The sequence below is a fragment of the Gekko japonicus genome, unplaced genomic scaffold, assembly GCF_001447785.1.
Source record: "Gekko japonicus isolate JY-2015 unplaced genomic scaffold, Gekko_japonicus_V1.1 scaffold1666, whole genome shotgun sequence".
Lineage (NCBI taxonomy): Eukaryota > Metazoa > Chordata > Lepidosauria > Squamata > Gekkonidae > Gekko > Gekko japonicus.
The window spans coordinates 207,274-221,013 of NW_015170331.1; the positions used below are offsets into that span (position 1 = coordinate 207,274).

The window sequence follows — 13,740 nt, forward strand, 5'->3', positions numbered from 1 at the left end:
CGGTCTGTAAACCCAAGAGGCTTAGATGGTGTCAGACTCCCATCGCATCAACGAAGCACACACTTGTAGAGAAAGGTTTTACTTTATTTGAAGCAATAGGTGCATAACAGGATCACTGTTTAGAATGAGGCATAAGTATGGATCCCAATAGATTATAGTAAATTCAAAAAGCTGAGGCCCAATTGCGGGACTTCCCGCGCGCGCCATTGAGCCTGGGAAGCAATGCTCCTACTTAATCATAACATACTGCTTCTCATGGATAGTGCCATGAGATCACCCAAGCTACTACCCGCCAGCAACCACCTGTGGCCTTGAGAGATACGGACGTTCCTGCAACTAGGCAATGAAGCGCATAACCAAGCATACATGGGAAAGTGAAAGCAAACAAGCGCATACCCAGAGAATATGGAAACATAAGAGCCTACACAGAGAATAGTGAAACACAAGGGCATAAACAGAGTATAGGGAAACATATTGGCAGCTTGCTGACAGATGGAGTCCCTTCTTAACTGTCCTGCTCTGTTTTCTTTTTCCTTCCCCCCCTTCCCCAAAACAGACTTCGATGCGAACAACATCTTCAAGGCTTTCTTTGGTGGGCCAGGAGGCTTTAGCTTCGAAGGTAAGCGGTCTGTCTTCACCCCGTCTATTCAAGAACATGTTTGTGCGGTATGGCACCCCACACCCCACCCACCCCGCGGCTTTTGCTCTGGCAGGGCCTACATTCCCGAGTGAAGCTGAAACTTGTTAAATTCAGGCTGCGGAGACGGAATTTAGAGACGACTCCGTATTTCCAAAAGCCAGTTGCCGTGCCGGACCTTACGCCTCCTGAGGCCCCACCTCCTAAGGGTGCCAGAGATTGCGTTCTGGGCCGCTGCACCCTCAGGTGTCCCGGAGCCAGTTGGATCCCCTGCCAATCCCGAGCCTCAACCTCCTCTGAGCGGCTTTGCATCCCCCGTCATCGCCCGGCCAGGCAGACGCGCCCAGGGTTTGCGTGTCAGAGGAAGACGTTTTCTGTCCCCCTGAGTGTAGTGAGGCTGAGCCAACCTTGTTCTCTCTGAGGTGCTCAAACTTTGCATCCATCCTGTTATCGGGAGCTAGACGGAGCCATGCATCTTACTCCCATTCAGTAAGCCAATACCAATCAATACGACACAATTTCAGGTAATGATCCAACAGGTAATCCGGAGTCTTCGTTGGTGTTATATATAGTAGTTGTATTTCACTTTCCTGTTGATTCGACCTGCAATTATGTCATGTTGATTTGTATTGACTTGCTGTATGCCATACTTACCTGTTGGATGGTGTCATATTGACTATTTGTTATTCTTTGTGATAAATGGTTAACTTTACTTGTTAAGCGTCTCCTCCCCAGCCTTTTTTCCTTCTCCTTCATGGTTTTTGCTAGGTAGTCTCTCTGCATATATTACTCCCATTCTACTGTCACTCCACCAGCTGCCAGTCAGTTACCAGGCTCAGTTTAAAGTATTGGCTGTCACATGCAAAAGGCCTTCATGGCCTTGGACCCGCGTATCTATGAGACCACCTCCCCCCGTGCTCTGCCACAGCAGCTTCGTGAGCAAGGCCTTCAGCCAGTGCCAACCGGCAAGTGGGGGAAATCAGCAGCTGCCCATGCCTTCTCTGTTGTGGCCCCTGCCTTGTGGAATGGTCTGTCTGAGGAGGTCAGGGAAAGGGCCCAGTCCACTGGCTTTTGGAGGGGGAGGTAGTGTTAGTGCCCTCCCCATCTGACAGGAGAAAATGAAGAATCCCCAGACACTTCCCACAATTAGAAAAGACACTTTTAGACATTTCTCTGCTAGTCTGACATATTTATTGCTTCACAACGGTTGGGCTTATAACCTTAACTTGTTATTTACTGTCACTCTGCATATCTTGATCATCATCATGTTGCATGTTAATTTTGCCGTTCATTCTCTGGCTATAAGTTTGAACCTTTTTTGCCATTCTAATGTATTTGATAAAGTGTGATAAAGTTTGTCTTAAAGGTGCCACTGGACTCTAAATCTGTTGTACGCTAGACTGAATTATTCAAGAGGGCTTTTCTACACAGGCAACGGGGGTAGCACTGTGACAAAAGGCTTTGTGAGCTTTGGGGTCTGTACGACTGTGTATCGTTGGCTGTGGGTCTGTGTCCAGTGGCACCTTTAAGACCAACGAAGTTTTATTCAAGGCACAAGCTCTCATGTGCAGGCACACAAAAGTTTATACCCAGAATAAAACCTTGCGTCATTTAATATGTCATGTTAACACTTCTGCTTCGCTTCAGTTCTGTTTTTTAGACTTCGGGTTGGTTCTGCGACCCAAATCCTATTGCACTGTTTTATCGACTGTCCCATCTTGTGACGGCATTGACTCCCTGTGCCTTGGGTCCCTGTAAGAAAGGCCGACTGTAGCATAAATAAAATAAGCCCATCCTTTCTGAGATCTGGCCGGCAGCAATATTTCAGGCAAGTTGCGGAGGGAGTTTTGTCCAGTGAGGATGCCAGCATCAGCCGTGTGCCTCTCCTGTCTGTCTTTCAGCTTCCGGGCCAGGGAATTTCTTTTTCCAGTTTGGCTAAACCAGCGAAGAGGCCGGCCTCCTTTTGTGGAACCTACGTCAGCTGACCTGCTTCTTTTAACCTCGAGTTACGTTCTCCCTTCCATCGCATCTCACCGATCCTTCGGGCCACGGCGTCTTCACCACCGGAGACCTCAGTTTTCTTGTGTGTGCTTTAGAGTGTGATGAAACCGGCGCTTGGAGAGAGAGAAAGAGAGAGGGAGTGGGCAGTGAAAGAGGCATTCGCTTCCTTTTTTGTTGTTTGTTTTATTGTTTAATTTTATTAAAAAAAATAGTAAAATAAAATCTTCTGGTTCCTCCGTGAAAAGTAACTTTGGGCTCCCGAGTCGCCAGGATTGAACTGGGGGAGCCCTCCTGCTCTGAGAGAGGTCCTCGGCTTTTCTCATGTGCTGCCCAGTTTGAGAGAACAACCTGCGTCTGTTTCCATAAGTGAGGGGGAACCTCAGTCACTCCTCCCCCCCTCCTTGTTTTCATCATCCTGGCTTGTAGTCAAACCAAACCACCTACCCAAGGACATTTGCACATTTGAGCAATCCAGGTGAACGAGCTTTACATGCCGCACTTCTTGGAGAGTTTCACCTTTGGGATCAGAAGAGAACTCCTCTTCTCTGCAACTGTAAGACCTCCAACAATGCTCCTCAGCTTCAGTTTCACACCAGGGACAGTTTCTTTCTGTTTCCAGGGGGGTTATTTTTGGTTTGTCTGGGGTGGGGTTTTTTTTGTTTGTTTTTTTAGCATTTCGAGGGATTGGTAAAGGATTGATTCACACACAGAGGTTTGTCAGTTGATAGCTCCCAGCTCAGCACTCAGTGGCCTCCTAGGAAAAGAATAGGGTTCCTCAGGTGATGGCATGTGATTCCGACAGTTGTGCCTGCAGTTGGATCTGCAACAGCTGTTTCACACATGCAGGTCTTCACTTGTTGGCACAGTCAGTGGCTCCGTGACATACGCATGTGAATTCACCCTAATTGCCGGGCTCCTGCTCTTTACAAACTAGGGACTCAAAAAGACAGTTTTTGTTGGGGAACGTTGACCGTTTTGTACCTCTTTAAGGGAAATACCAAGAGTTACTTTGCCAAGAAGTCTGTTTTTGTAGCATGATTCAAAGGCGATTTGCTGACTCTCAAGTTTTAAATCTTTGTGCTGAAAGTGGAGTTTTAAAATTTTCTGAGTATGTTTTTGTACTTGCGGAACTTCAGATTTTGGCCGGCTAGGAGCTGCTTGTTCTGATCTTTTTCTGGGGGGTTGTCTGCGAAAGGAATTTGCTGTTGAAAAAGCAGCAACCTGCACTTATCAGCCACTGCAGTTTTACCTCTGTCCAACACTGATCTTCATATGTATATATTGGCCACATCAAGGCAGCTGCCTCTGTGATATCCCATTGGCTATAAAGGTAGATTGCTCCTTTTTCTCCAGAGTAGCAAGCCAACAGAAGTCACCTTTTGTTCTCTCCTCCTAAGTTGCTTGCCGTTTTTACATGTGCTTGCAGTGTCCACTGTACCCTGCATTGGATCATCAGTCTGAATTGACATCATCAGATGTCAAGGCCTGGTCGATTGATGCTCTGGCTCAGCGCAGATCAGCTGAAGAAGGAAAAAATGCCCTTGTAGACTTAGGACAGCCTTGGGCAACTTCCTGCCTAGAGCCGCCTGCTTAACGAAGTGATCCTGGAACAAAAAATAGAGGTTGGCCATTGCTTTCTCCTTCATCTATCTTTGCATAATGTATTTCCCCCTCTTTGCCTTGTGCCTAGCCCAGGTACAGCTGGATTCAGGTAGCTTAGGAAACAGCCAAAGGGTCTGTGTGTTTGACAGCTACACACGTTAGTGTTTTTAGTGACTTGTTTCCATGCAGCATCCAGCGTTCTGTTCAAGGACATTTTCATCTCTGGTCCAACCTAAGGCATCTTCTTAGGAGGTGTGCGGGGTGGCGGCTTGGGAGTTCTGTACTTCTTTTCTAGCGATCCCGCTTTATCCCAGGGTTGGTGAAGAATGAATTAAAGGTGGGCTTGACCTTGCGCCCTTTCCTCCTTCCAAGAGCAGGGCCAAGGATGCTGGTGGAGGAGGCGCAAGCACAGCCAGTAGAGGAGGTGCCCAGGTGCTGCAGGCTTGACCAAAGCGAGGGCTCCGGGCTGAGAATACTGGTGGTCCTCAGGGCAGGAACTGTGATGCTTGTCCCGTTGACGATCTTTTTACATTCTCCTCCTCTGGCTCAGGCTGCCATTGTCCAATCACATTCCACTGCACTGTTTTATTTCACTGGCTGTGTGCAGATGTTGGGTCGTATGTACTTTTTCAGCTAAAAGGAAACATGTATGATACTGGCAAGTCAAGAAGCGGCAGAAAAGATCTGGAGGCTTCCGTTGCCTTCTGAGAGGGGAAAGCATCATGCCACAGGCCTTTTGTCTGCAGAGGGTTGGTGTCCCCAGGCGTGGAAAACCCTTCCTGTAAACTTCCCAGTCTTGAATGTCTTCAGCGGGTTTGAAATCTGCCTTGTCTTTAGATGTGTAAAAGCATGGCTTCCAGGAATGTGGTTGATCGTTATAAATGGATCAGTGCTTGGCTTTCTCTGACTCGATGTGCAAATGGGGAATGGTCTCAGCGCTAGTGTGAACAGTGTCTAGGATGTCGCTTCTCTGTGTCTCAAGCATTTGAAATCTTTGTGACTCTAAATATAGTGATAGGAAGAGATTTCTAGAGCTTGATATTGGATGTAATTCTGGGAGCTGATGAGTGCCAATTTTTAAAAAAGTAAATTTTGCCTTTTTTTCTCTCTCTCTGTGTTTCTGCTGACTTGAAAGTTATCTTGTGTCTCGGGAGCTGCTTCCCGTGGGTTCAAGTAGGTATTTGAACTTACAAAGCCTTTTCGGACATTCACCGTATTCATCCGATGTGGTCTTTGAAAACACTGCATTTCACTTACTGTCACGGGACTTTTCCCTCTGGACTGGCCTTTATCAGCAGAAAGTTGATTTAGCTTACTGCTGATAGCTCCAAGTGATCTCTCCTTTTGCCACCGCTCAGTATCTGCCTCATCTGCCCATGCTGAGAGAGAGAGAGTAGAATGAAGTGTACCACATTGGACTGTTCCTTCTGAGCAAACTCTCTGCAAATAGAAAACTAGCCCGGGAGACACAGAATGCTTCTAGCCCTGCTATTTTAGTTTCTCTTCTTACTGGAATCTTTTTGTACGTGTATGTATTTATATGGGAGGGGGTCTTTCCCAAGTAGCACCCCACCTGCCGCCTGAATTCTACTCAACTCTGCCACCTTGTTCCGCTGCATGTGTCAGCCAGGTGGGGGGAAAGAACAGGCCTGTTCAGCCGTGGAAAGCCAGGGTGGTTTCTGCATTGCTCACGAGCCGCTCGTCCCAGGGGCAAAGCATTCTAGGAAAAGTCGCTGTCTTGCTTTGCAGGCCGCTTGGCTATCTTTCCATGCATGCACTGAATCCTCTTTGCTGTATGTTCATGAGGAGTTACTGTGCGGAGGACAGACATGCCAACGTCCAGGCTGTTTCGAGAGAGGCTGTTTTAGCTTGAAATATTTAACAAAATTCTGTTTCTAAAACCTCCAGTGTGTGAATCTAGCCTTCCTGTTATGAAGTTTGTTGCATGACCATTCTAGAACAGTTACCCCCCACCCCTTTTCTCCCCTTCCTTCAGGCTCTCATAGGGACGGCATCACACATGGGTCAAAAACACACTGTCCAACTTGAAATCCTTTCACCTTTCTGAGATGAAGATAATTAAAGAGAACAAATTTTTTTTAAAAAATGGTGAATATTTGTTAGGCGGGATTCATAATGTGTTTATATGCAGAATTTCAAACCAGACTGAAGCAAAAACCGTATGCAATTGGTATTAACTTTATTATAAACTGTATATGATGTACAAAAAAAAATAAACACTCCAGAACTCATTGGTGACTTTTGCCTTCTTGATTAGGGGTGCTAAGTTTGGGCGAGTGGCCGAACTGAGCCAAGTAGAAAGAGCCCCTAACCCAAGAAACCTGTGGCGGCCAGTTTGAAATTGGTTACGTATATCTGCCCGAGCCACGGCAAGGCGGGCAGCTCGAACTCGGATACTTCCGAAGAGGTTTTGACAGGGTGTTCAGATGAGTTCAGAGGGTGCACATTAAGGTTTTTTTGGGGGGGACAAATCATGATTCATCGTGATACGTTTTTTCCCTCAGCAAGAAACTCTGACTTGTGTAAATGCCACGTGGAAAAGCAGCTGCCCTCACAGACTACAAGACACATTCTCTGGCATTTCGGAAGGTGGACCTGGTTGTTAGGAGGATGACGGAGATGGGGATGGGAGCCCAGAAGGCAATTCCTGCAAAGAATGTTTGACGGAAATAGTATATTTAGCCTGGGGAAGACTGGGGTGGGAACCAATGTTCCCTCTAAGCTGTGGAGTCTTGTGAGCAAAAATTCTACTTTGTGAGCTCCTGGCATTAAAGTTACAAGCGAGCGATTTGGCTACTGCATCAACTAGTTTGCTCTGGAGCCATCCTTCCTGAGCTAAGACAAAAATGTGTGAACCAGAGGGTAAAAGCATGTGAGCTAGCTCACACTAACTCAGTTTAGAGGGAACATTGGCCTCTTCAAACACCTGGAAGGGCTTTCCATGAAGAAGGAGAGATTGGATTTCTACCCCGCCCTTCACTTCCCAAAGGAATCTCAGAGCGGCTTACAAACGCCTTTCCCTTCCCCTCCCCACAACAGACACCCTGTGAGGTAGGTGGGGCTGAGAGAGCTCTGACAGAAACTGCTCCTTTTCAAGAACAGCTCTTATCAGAACTATGGTTTGCCCAAGGTCATCCAGCCAGGTGCAAGTGGAGGAGTGGGGAATCAAACTCGGTTATCCCAGGTTAGAGTCTGCGCGCTTAACCACTTGTTCTCTGCTGCTTCAGAGGGCAAAACTTAGATCTCCTTAAGTTACAGAAGGGCAGATTTTTGTTGAAATTCATATGGATAAAAGTGATTTGCCGGGGGGTGGGCTTCCTAGCGAGAGGTCTTCAAGCACAGGCCAGATAGCCATTGGTCTGGGATGCTCTAGCTTTGGATTGCCTGTCTCAAGATGACCTACAAGGCTCCTACCAACTTTGTGGGCCAGTCAGGGAACCAACCTCATCTGCAGTATGAGTGAAATCATGAACTTGGGTGTCCAAGCCGCAGTAACCTCTGGTTCTGTTGGAGCAGGCCCGTGGAGGAAATAAATGAGGGCGCCACCCCCTCTTCTGTATTTAAGTATCAAGACACGTTCTGTGTATTAATAAATGGATTTATTTCAATGTACTCTTTACAGTAGCTACAAGCTTCTATTTTGCCCTCAAGGAGAGTTAAAAGTGTTCTTTAAAAAAAGAAAAAAGTTACAGCAGCAGGCAGAACCACTGCAGAATTTCCTAATGGATAAAAACAGGCTTTGACCATACTTCAAGACAAGACATATTAACAGAAATTCAACCATTAGACAGGAGACCTCAAGATTTGGCACAAAGATTATGTGTGTACAGGCAGGTTAGAATGAAACTGGGCTGTGTTTAATGAACATCACCACATTAGCGTAACAGGCTCCCCCCTTTTGTAACATTCAAGAGAATTAGACTTTGCAGTACAAATCCCAAAAAGGACCCGTCTGGCTGCGTTAGAAAAAAAAACGGGTCGGATCTCCTTAACACTGGATGGACGTGCCACGGGAAGCAGACCAGCTCCATGAGATCCAACTCCAGTTTAGACTTCCGCCTGGATTCAGGTTGAGCTCACGTTTTCTGTTTTATTAACTCTTCAGTCGACTCCTGTATTACATCTTCCTGTGGATTAGGGGCGCGTTTACACAAACAAAGCATTAGATACGTATGTGAGGGTTATTCAGGAGGGCTCTCCGTGCTGTTCCCACTGCTTACATCTAGGAAACCTTTTCTCCCAGAAAAGTCGCGGTCAGTGAAGACGTATGAGGACCTCACAAAAGAGCTTATTTATTTCTTCAATGTATACCCCGCCATGGAGCAGGATAAATCCTTAGATTCTGTGTGTGCATTTTGAACAGGCTTACCTCACAGCTGTTGTTTTTTTAAAAAAACCCACTAATTTCTAAGTACATTCCTGAGCAGACGGTTATGGCTGGAATTCAGGTAAGTAAAGAGCGGGTTAAACTAGCCAAGTCTACTTTACAGCCATTTCCAAAACAAGGGCAGGTGAAGGGACTGGAATGTGCAGTATTTGTGGCCAGGGTTACTTGTTCAGGATTAAAGCAAACAGGCCACCTGGGGACAGTTGCTCAGAAATGACACAAACCCATGCTTGGAGGTCAAGCAAGCTGTGGGGTTAATCTGTTCAAGCGATCTGTCTAAACTATTGTACCAGACTTGGGGCACAATTGAGCCGCGAAGCCATGGGGACTTGACTCTTTCCCCAGATGAAATCAATGGGAGATAAAGAGATGCATAGCTTTCAGTGCACTGCACCCTTCCTTTTTAAGAGATTCCCTTGGATCCATCACAGCTGTTTCAGCAAACAAAAGGATTTCTGCCTACCAGGCATGACTTTCTTGCCTGCCTCCTACTTGCAGTTCCAAATGTGCCCCCACCCCCACCAGCCCATGCTTGGACATTTTGCACCACAATAGGAGGATGAGGGAGGCAAGAAATGTGTGGTCTGCAGGAAGAAATCCTTCACAGAAGCATTCTGGTGGATGCAAGCTTGCTGTTTAACTGAAGACAAAAACAGACATACTAAACACCAGAATGAATTACGGTTACTATGTCAAAAGGCAGATTGCAAACTACTGTTCCCTTGTTTTTACCTAGCACCCAAGGAATCCACGGGTGATTTTATGTTTTCACCAGGTTCTTTGTGTACATACGAGCACACAGGCTTTTAACCAAGTTATTTGTCAACTCCTTTGATTTATAATTTGTGTTTTCCAAATGGAGTCCAGGTGCTAGTTTTTTTAAAAAACCTTATTACTTTTCATGTATCAAGCACTTCACATACTTTGTCTCAGCAGTCCTTGCAACAACCCTGCAAGGTAAGCAAAGGCACACACAAACACATAGGTATATGTAACAAACAGCATCAAACTGCTGGGTTGAATCCAGGCAGCATTTTGACTCGATCTCATCCAATTCTTGTCCCTGTTCTGCATGGCTTTTGCCCAGGCGGGTCCCAAAATTCTCCAGCACAGCTTTTCTGGATGGTCCCAAGAGATTCTTCCTCTTTTTTGGCAGCGGAAAAACTGGTTGGATCTAACCCATCCTGAAGGTCCGAAGGGCAGGAGCCCTATCTGTTTCTGATACCTCAATAAATGACCTTGTTCCTCACTGACATAATATTTTACAGGCCATTTTCCATTGTTCCCGGAGCTCCATTTTCTCCATACCCTACCCAAGGGGGGGGGGGGTTTGCTAACTATTTCCCCCAAGAGTTTGTACACTCCTGCAGTTCAGCCACACTAAATACACTTGAGCCACACGCGCACCAATGCATTTGCAATTCAGAAGGGCCTAGCATGCTTGCTTTGAACAGGTGATCTTGCCTTCCCCCAACACTCCCCCCCCCAAAAAAAATCTCTTTCTCCCATAGCATGGGAAGGGGACAGTCTTTCTGCAAATATCACCCACTCTCCAGAAAAAAGAAGAAGAGATTGGATCTATGCCCCGCCCTTCACTACCTAAAGGAGTCTCAGAGCGGCTTACAAACTCCTTTCCCTTCCCCTCCCCACAACAGACACCCAGTGAGGGAGGTGGGGCTGAGGGAGCTCTGACAGAAATGGCTCTTTCTCAAGAACAGCTGTGCCAGAACTATGGCTTGCCCAAGGTCATCCAGCCGGTGCAAGTGGAGGAGTGGGGAATCAAACCCGGTTCTCCCAGATTAGAGTCTACACACTTAACCACTCCACCAAAGCTGCACCTGGGGTCTTCCCTTTTCTGTATCAACCGCACAGTTCTCTGCAGTGGTGAGATCCCGCACTTGTGGTGCTGAAGGCACAAGAAGGCTTGAGCTTGTGGGCAGGGAGAGGGTGAAGATGGAAAGGGACGTAGCTGTCTGACAGCACAGAAGGGGAAAGGAAGTGGATGAGAATAGATCTATGATAAGTGTCTGTAACTCGAGAAGGCAGGGACCTTCTTTACATCCTGCCTTTCTCCCCAGTGGGGACTCAAAGAGGCTTACATGGTTCTCCTCCATTTTATCCTCACAACAACCTTGTGAGGTAAGTTAGGTTGAGAGTGTGTGACTGGCCCAGGGTCACCCAGCAAGTTCCCATGGCATGAGTGGGGATTCGAACCTGGATCTCCCAGATCCTAGTCCAGCACTTTAACCACTAAAAAGGTAAAGGTTTCCCTTGCTTGAAAGCTAGTCGAGACCGACTCTAGGGTTGTGGTGCTCATCTCCGTTTCCAAGCCAAAGAGCCGGCGCTGTCCAAAGATTTCTCTGTGGTCATGTGGCCGGCGTGACTGAACGCCGAGGTGCACCCTTCCCACCGAAGCAGTACCTATTTATCTACTTGCAGTTTCTTGCTTTCAAACTGCTAGGTTGACAGGAGCTGGGGCCAGAGACGGCAGCTCACACTGGCAGTGTCTTGCTTTCGAACTTCTAGGTTGGCAGGAGCTGGGGCCAGAGACGGGAGCTCACTCTGTCATGCGGCACTCGAATCTCGAGCTGTCGAACTACAGAACTTCTGGTCTGCAGCTCAGCGTCTTAACCTCTGAGCCACCACGGCCCTTACTCTAACCACTACACTAACTTAAATTGTGAAGCTCCTTTTACTGCGTGGAATGGGAGAAACACATGTGCCCAAAGACTCCCCGCGGAATCCTTGATGTTTGGGGGGGGGGGATATTAAATATATTCTGGTGGTGTTTTTCTGCTTATCTGAACTTGAGAAGGTGGAGATGGTGGTAGCTGATGGAGGTAGCAGCTGATTGAGTGGACTGTCTCATCGCTCAGAATGGATTAAGTTATGTTTGTTTTTCAGGAACGGGGAGCTCATGAAGGCACCGTGAATTAAAATAATAGCTTTCTTCGTTGGTCTGCAATGGAATGTACTATGCTGATTTAGGTCTGATACCATTTGCCTGCAACCCCTTTATAGTTGGTGAACTTTCAGGGGCCAGGATCCGCCCTGCAAGGGAGGCTCTGGCTCAGTGGCGGAACATGCGTCCCTTGCCTTCAGAAGACCCGACACTCAATCCCTGGCACCCCCACCTTGGGACAGCAGCTGTTCCGAAAGGCCCTCCTCTGCCTCAGACTCCGGAGAGCCACTGCCAGTCAAAGTAAACAGTATTGTTTGGAACACTGAACCGACTTGGCAATTATTATTAGCAATTCTATACTTCATCGCATGAGAGACAAGGAAAGCTCTGAAACTGATTGGCTGAGTGGCTGTGATGTCATGGAATGTTCGGTTGTTCAGGGTACAAAATATTTGGCAACCGGCTTCCAGTAATGTATTTCTTTTTCATTCACGTACTAACAATAGTTCATTATTAGGCGATGTCTTGGCATACATTAGTGGTTGGAGCTTTTGGGGAGGGGACTGTGAGTGGGGTGGGAGAAGAGAGAAGCTACTTTTTCTTGTCTATGAGGCAGCTTGGAATTAAGCTAGTTGACCAATTTTCTCCCCTCCAAAGGTTACTAGAGCTCAATCTGTAAGCAGTCTTGATAGCTCAGTGTATCTCGATCTCATCAGTGCTCAGAAACTAACCAGGGCCGGCAATGGTTAGTACTTGGATGGAAGACCACCAAGAAGACCAGGGGTTGCTACGCAGAGGAATGCAATGGCAAACCACCTCTGTTCATCTCTTGCCTTGAAAACCCCATGATGGGGTAACCATAGGTTGGCTGTGACTTGACTACTCACCTTAGTGTATGATTTCTGTTGACAGAGAACCCAATCGTATACTTGAGAAGTCCCCCCCCCAAAAAAAAATGTTTAGTCAGGTAATTTTACCTCACAAATCTAAGTATTCCTTGGTGTGACCTCTAACTTGAAGACTGTGGGTCTCTAATAATAAAATATTCTAGCCCTCATGACAGTATGGCTGAGAGCACATTAAGAAATTTCTGGCTGAGATGGGCTGGCTGACTGCGTTTTGTGCATGCCTGTGTGTAGGTTTCAGAGAGTTTTATCTCTGGTGAACCTCTCATCATACTCTGATGGTCTTGCGGGCTACCATGACATTGCCACATCGTGGACAGTTGTTAGTGGAGAGTCTCAGCAGCGTGTGCTTTTTAGTTCAGAGAGTTTGATTTGGTCTGCCTGACTTATATCTTTCCTTGGCTGTGGCCACAGCGCTGAACTCTGGGAGGCCCTGTGCAAGTGGGCAGATTTTAGGGCTCAGAAAACACTGTGGGCGCAGGATTACACCAGGCCTGTAGTCCTTGCAGCACTAGCCCCCTCCCTAGTGGGACTTTGGAAGTCCAAATATGGCAGTCACTTGAATTTTGCTGAAGGAATGTTAGCAGCAAGACGGAAAAAAAGGTCCCATCGTTATGCCCATCCAAATGAGGAATTCTCCTGTTTCTCAAGAAACAGAGCACAAAATGTTCTATAGGTCCTGGATAAAAGACTCTAAGACTGAAGAGGATTCACATCCATCACTGTTCTTGTCAGCAACTCAGTGTGGGGACAGCACTGTAGCCCAACTGAGAGAGTCGAGATAGGCCTGGTTTTTCAAGCCCGGAGTCTGTTTTCCAAAGATGGAGTGACTCAGGATAAGAGAGGCCATGAATCCCTTCAATTAGCTGGTGTGAATCTGGGGATGTCTGAGACCAGAGCTCAAATTTTTGCCTTTTGACAGATTTTCAGTTGGTAGGGATGCCAGCCTCCAGGTGGGACCTGTGGGTTCCCTGGAATTACAGCTCATCTCCAAACTACAGAGGTCAGTTTCCCTGGAGAAAATGGATGTTTTGGAGGCTGGACTCTGTGGCATTGTACCCCACTGAGGTCCCTGTCCTCCACAGGCTCCGTCCCCAGATCTCCAGGGGTTTCCCAACCTGAAGCTGGCTAGGCTACAACCCTACCACCACCACCCGCCGGGTGTTCAGGGGGGACCTGGCAACCCTAGGTGGGGGAGGGGAGGCAGGGTTGATCCATGCCAAGTCTTCCCATGCAGCAGAACAAGGTAGGGCTGCCAAGTCCCCCGAGGGGGGCAGGGATTCCC

At 47.3% G+C, this 13,740-nt stretch overlaps 1 protein-coding gene across 1 annotated transcript in view; it reads left to right on the top strand.

Annotated features, from left to right (window-relative positions):
- The window catches only part of DNAJC7 (DnaJ heat shock protein family (Hsp40) member C7), a 52,679-nt gene extending 52,301 nt beyond the window's left edge, over positions 1-378 (top strand). The window contains exon 12 of the mRNA XM_015418130.1: positions 341-378. Coding sequence (XP_015273616.1) covers positions 341-378 — 38 coding nt within the window. The remainder of the gene's footprint in view (positions 1-340) is intronic.
- Positions 379-13,740: the final 13,362 nt, after the last annotated feature.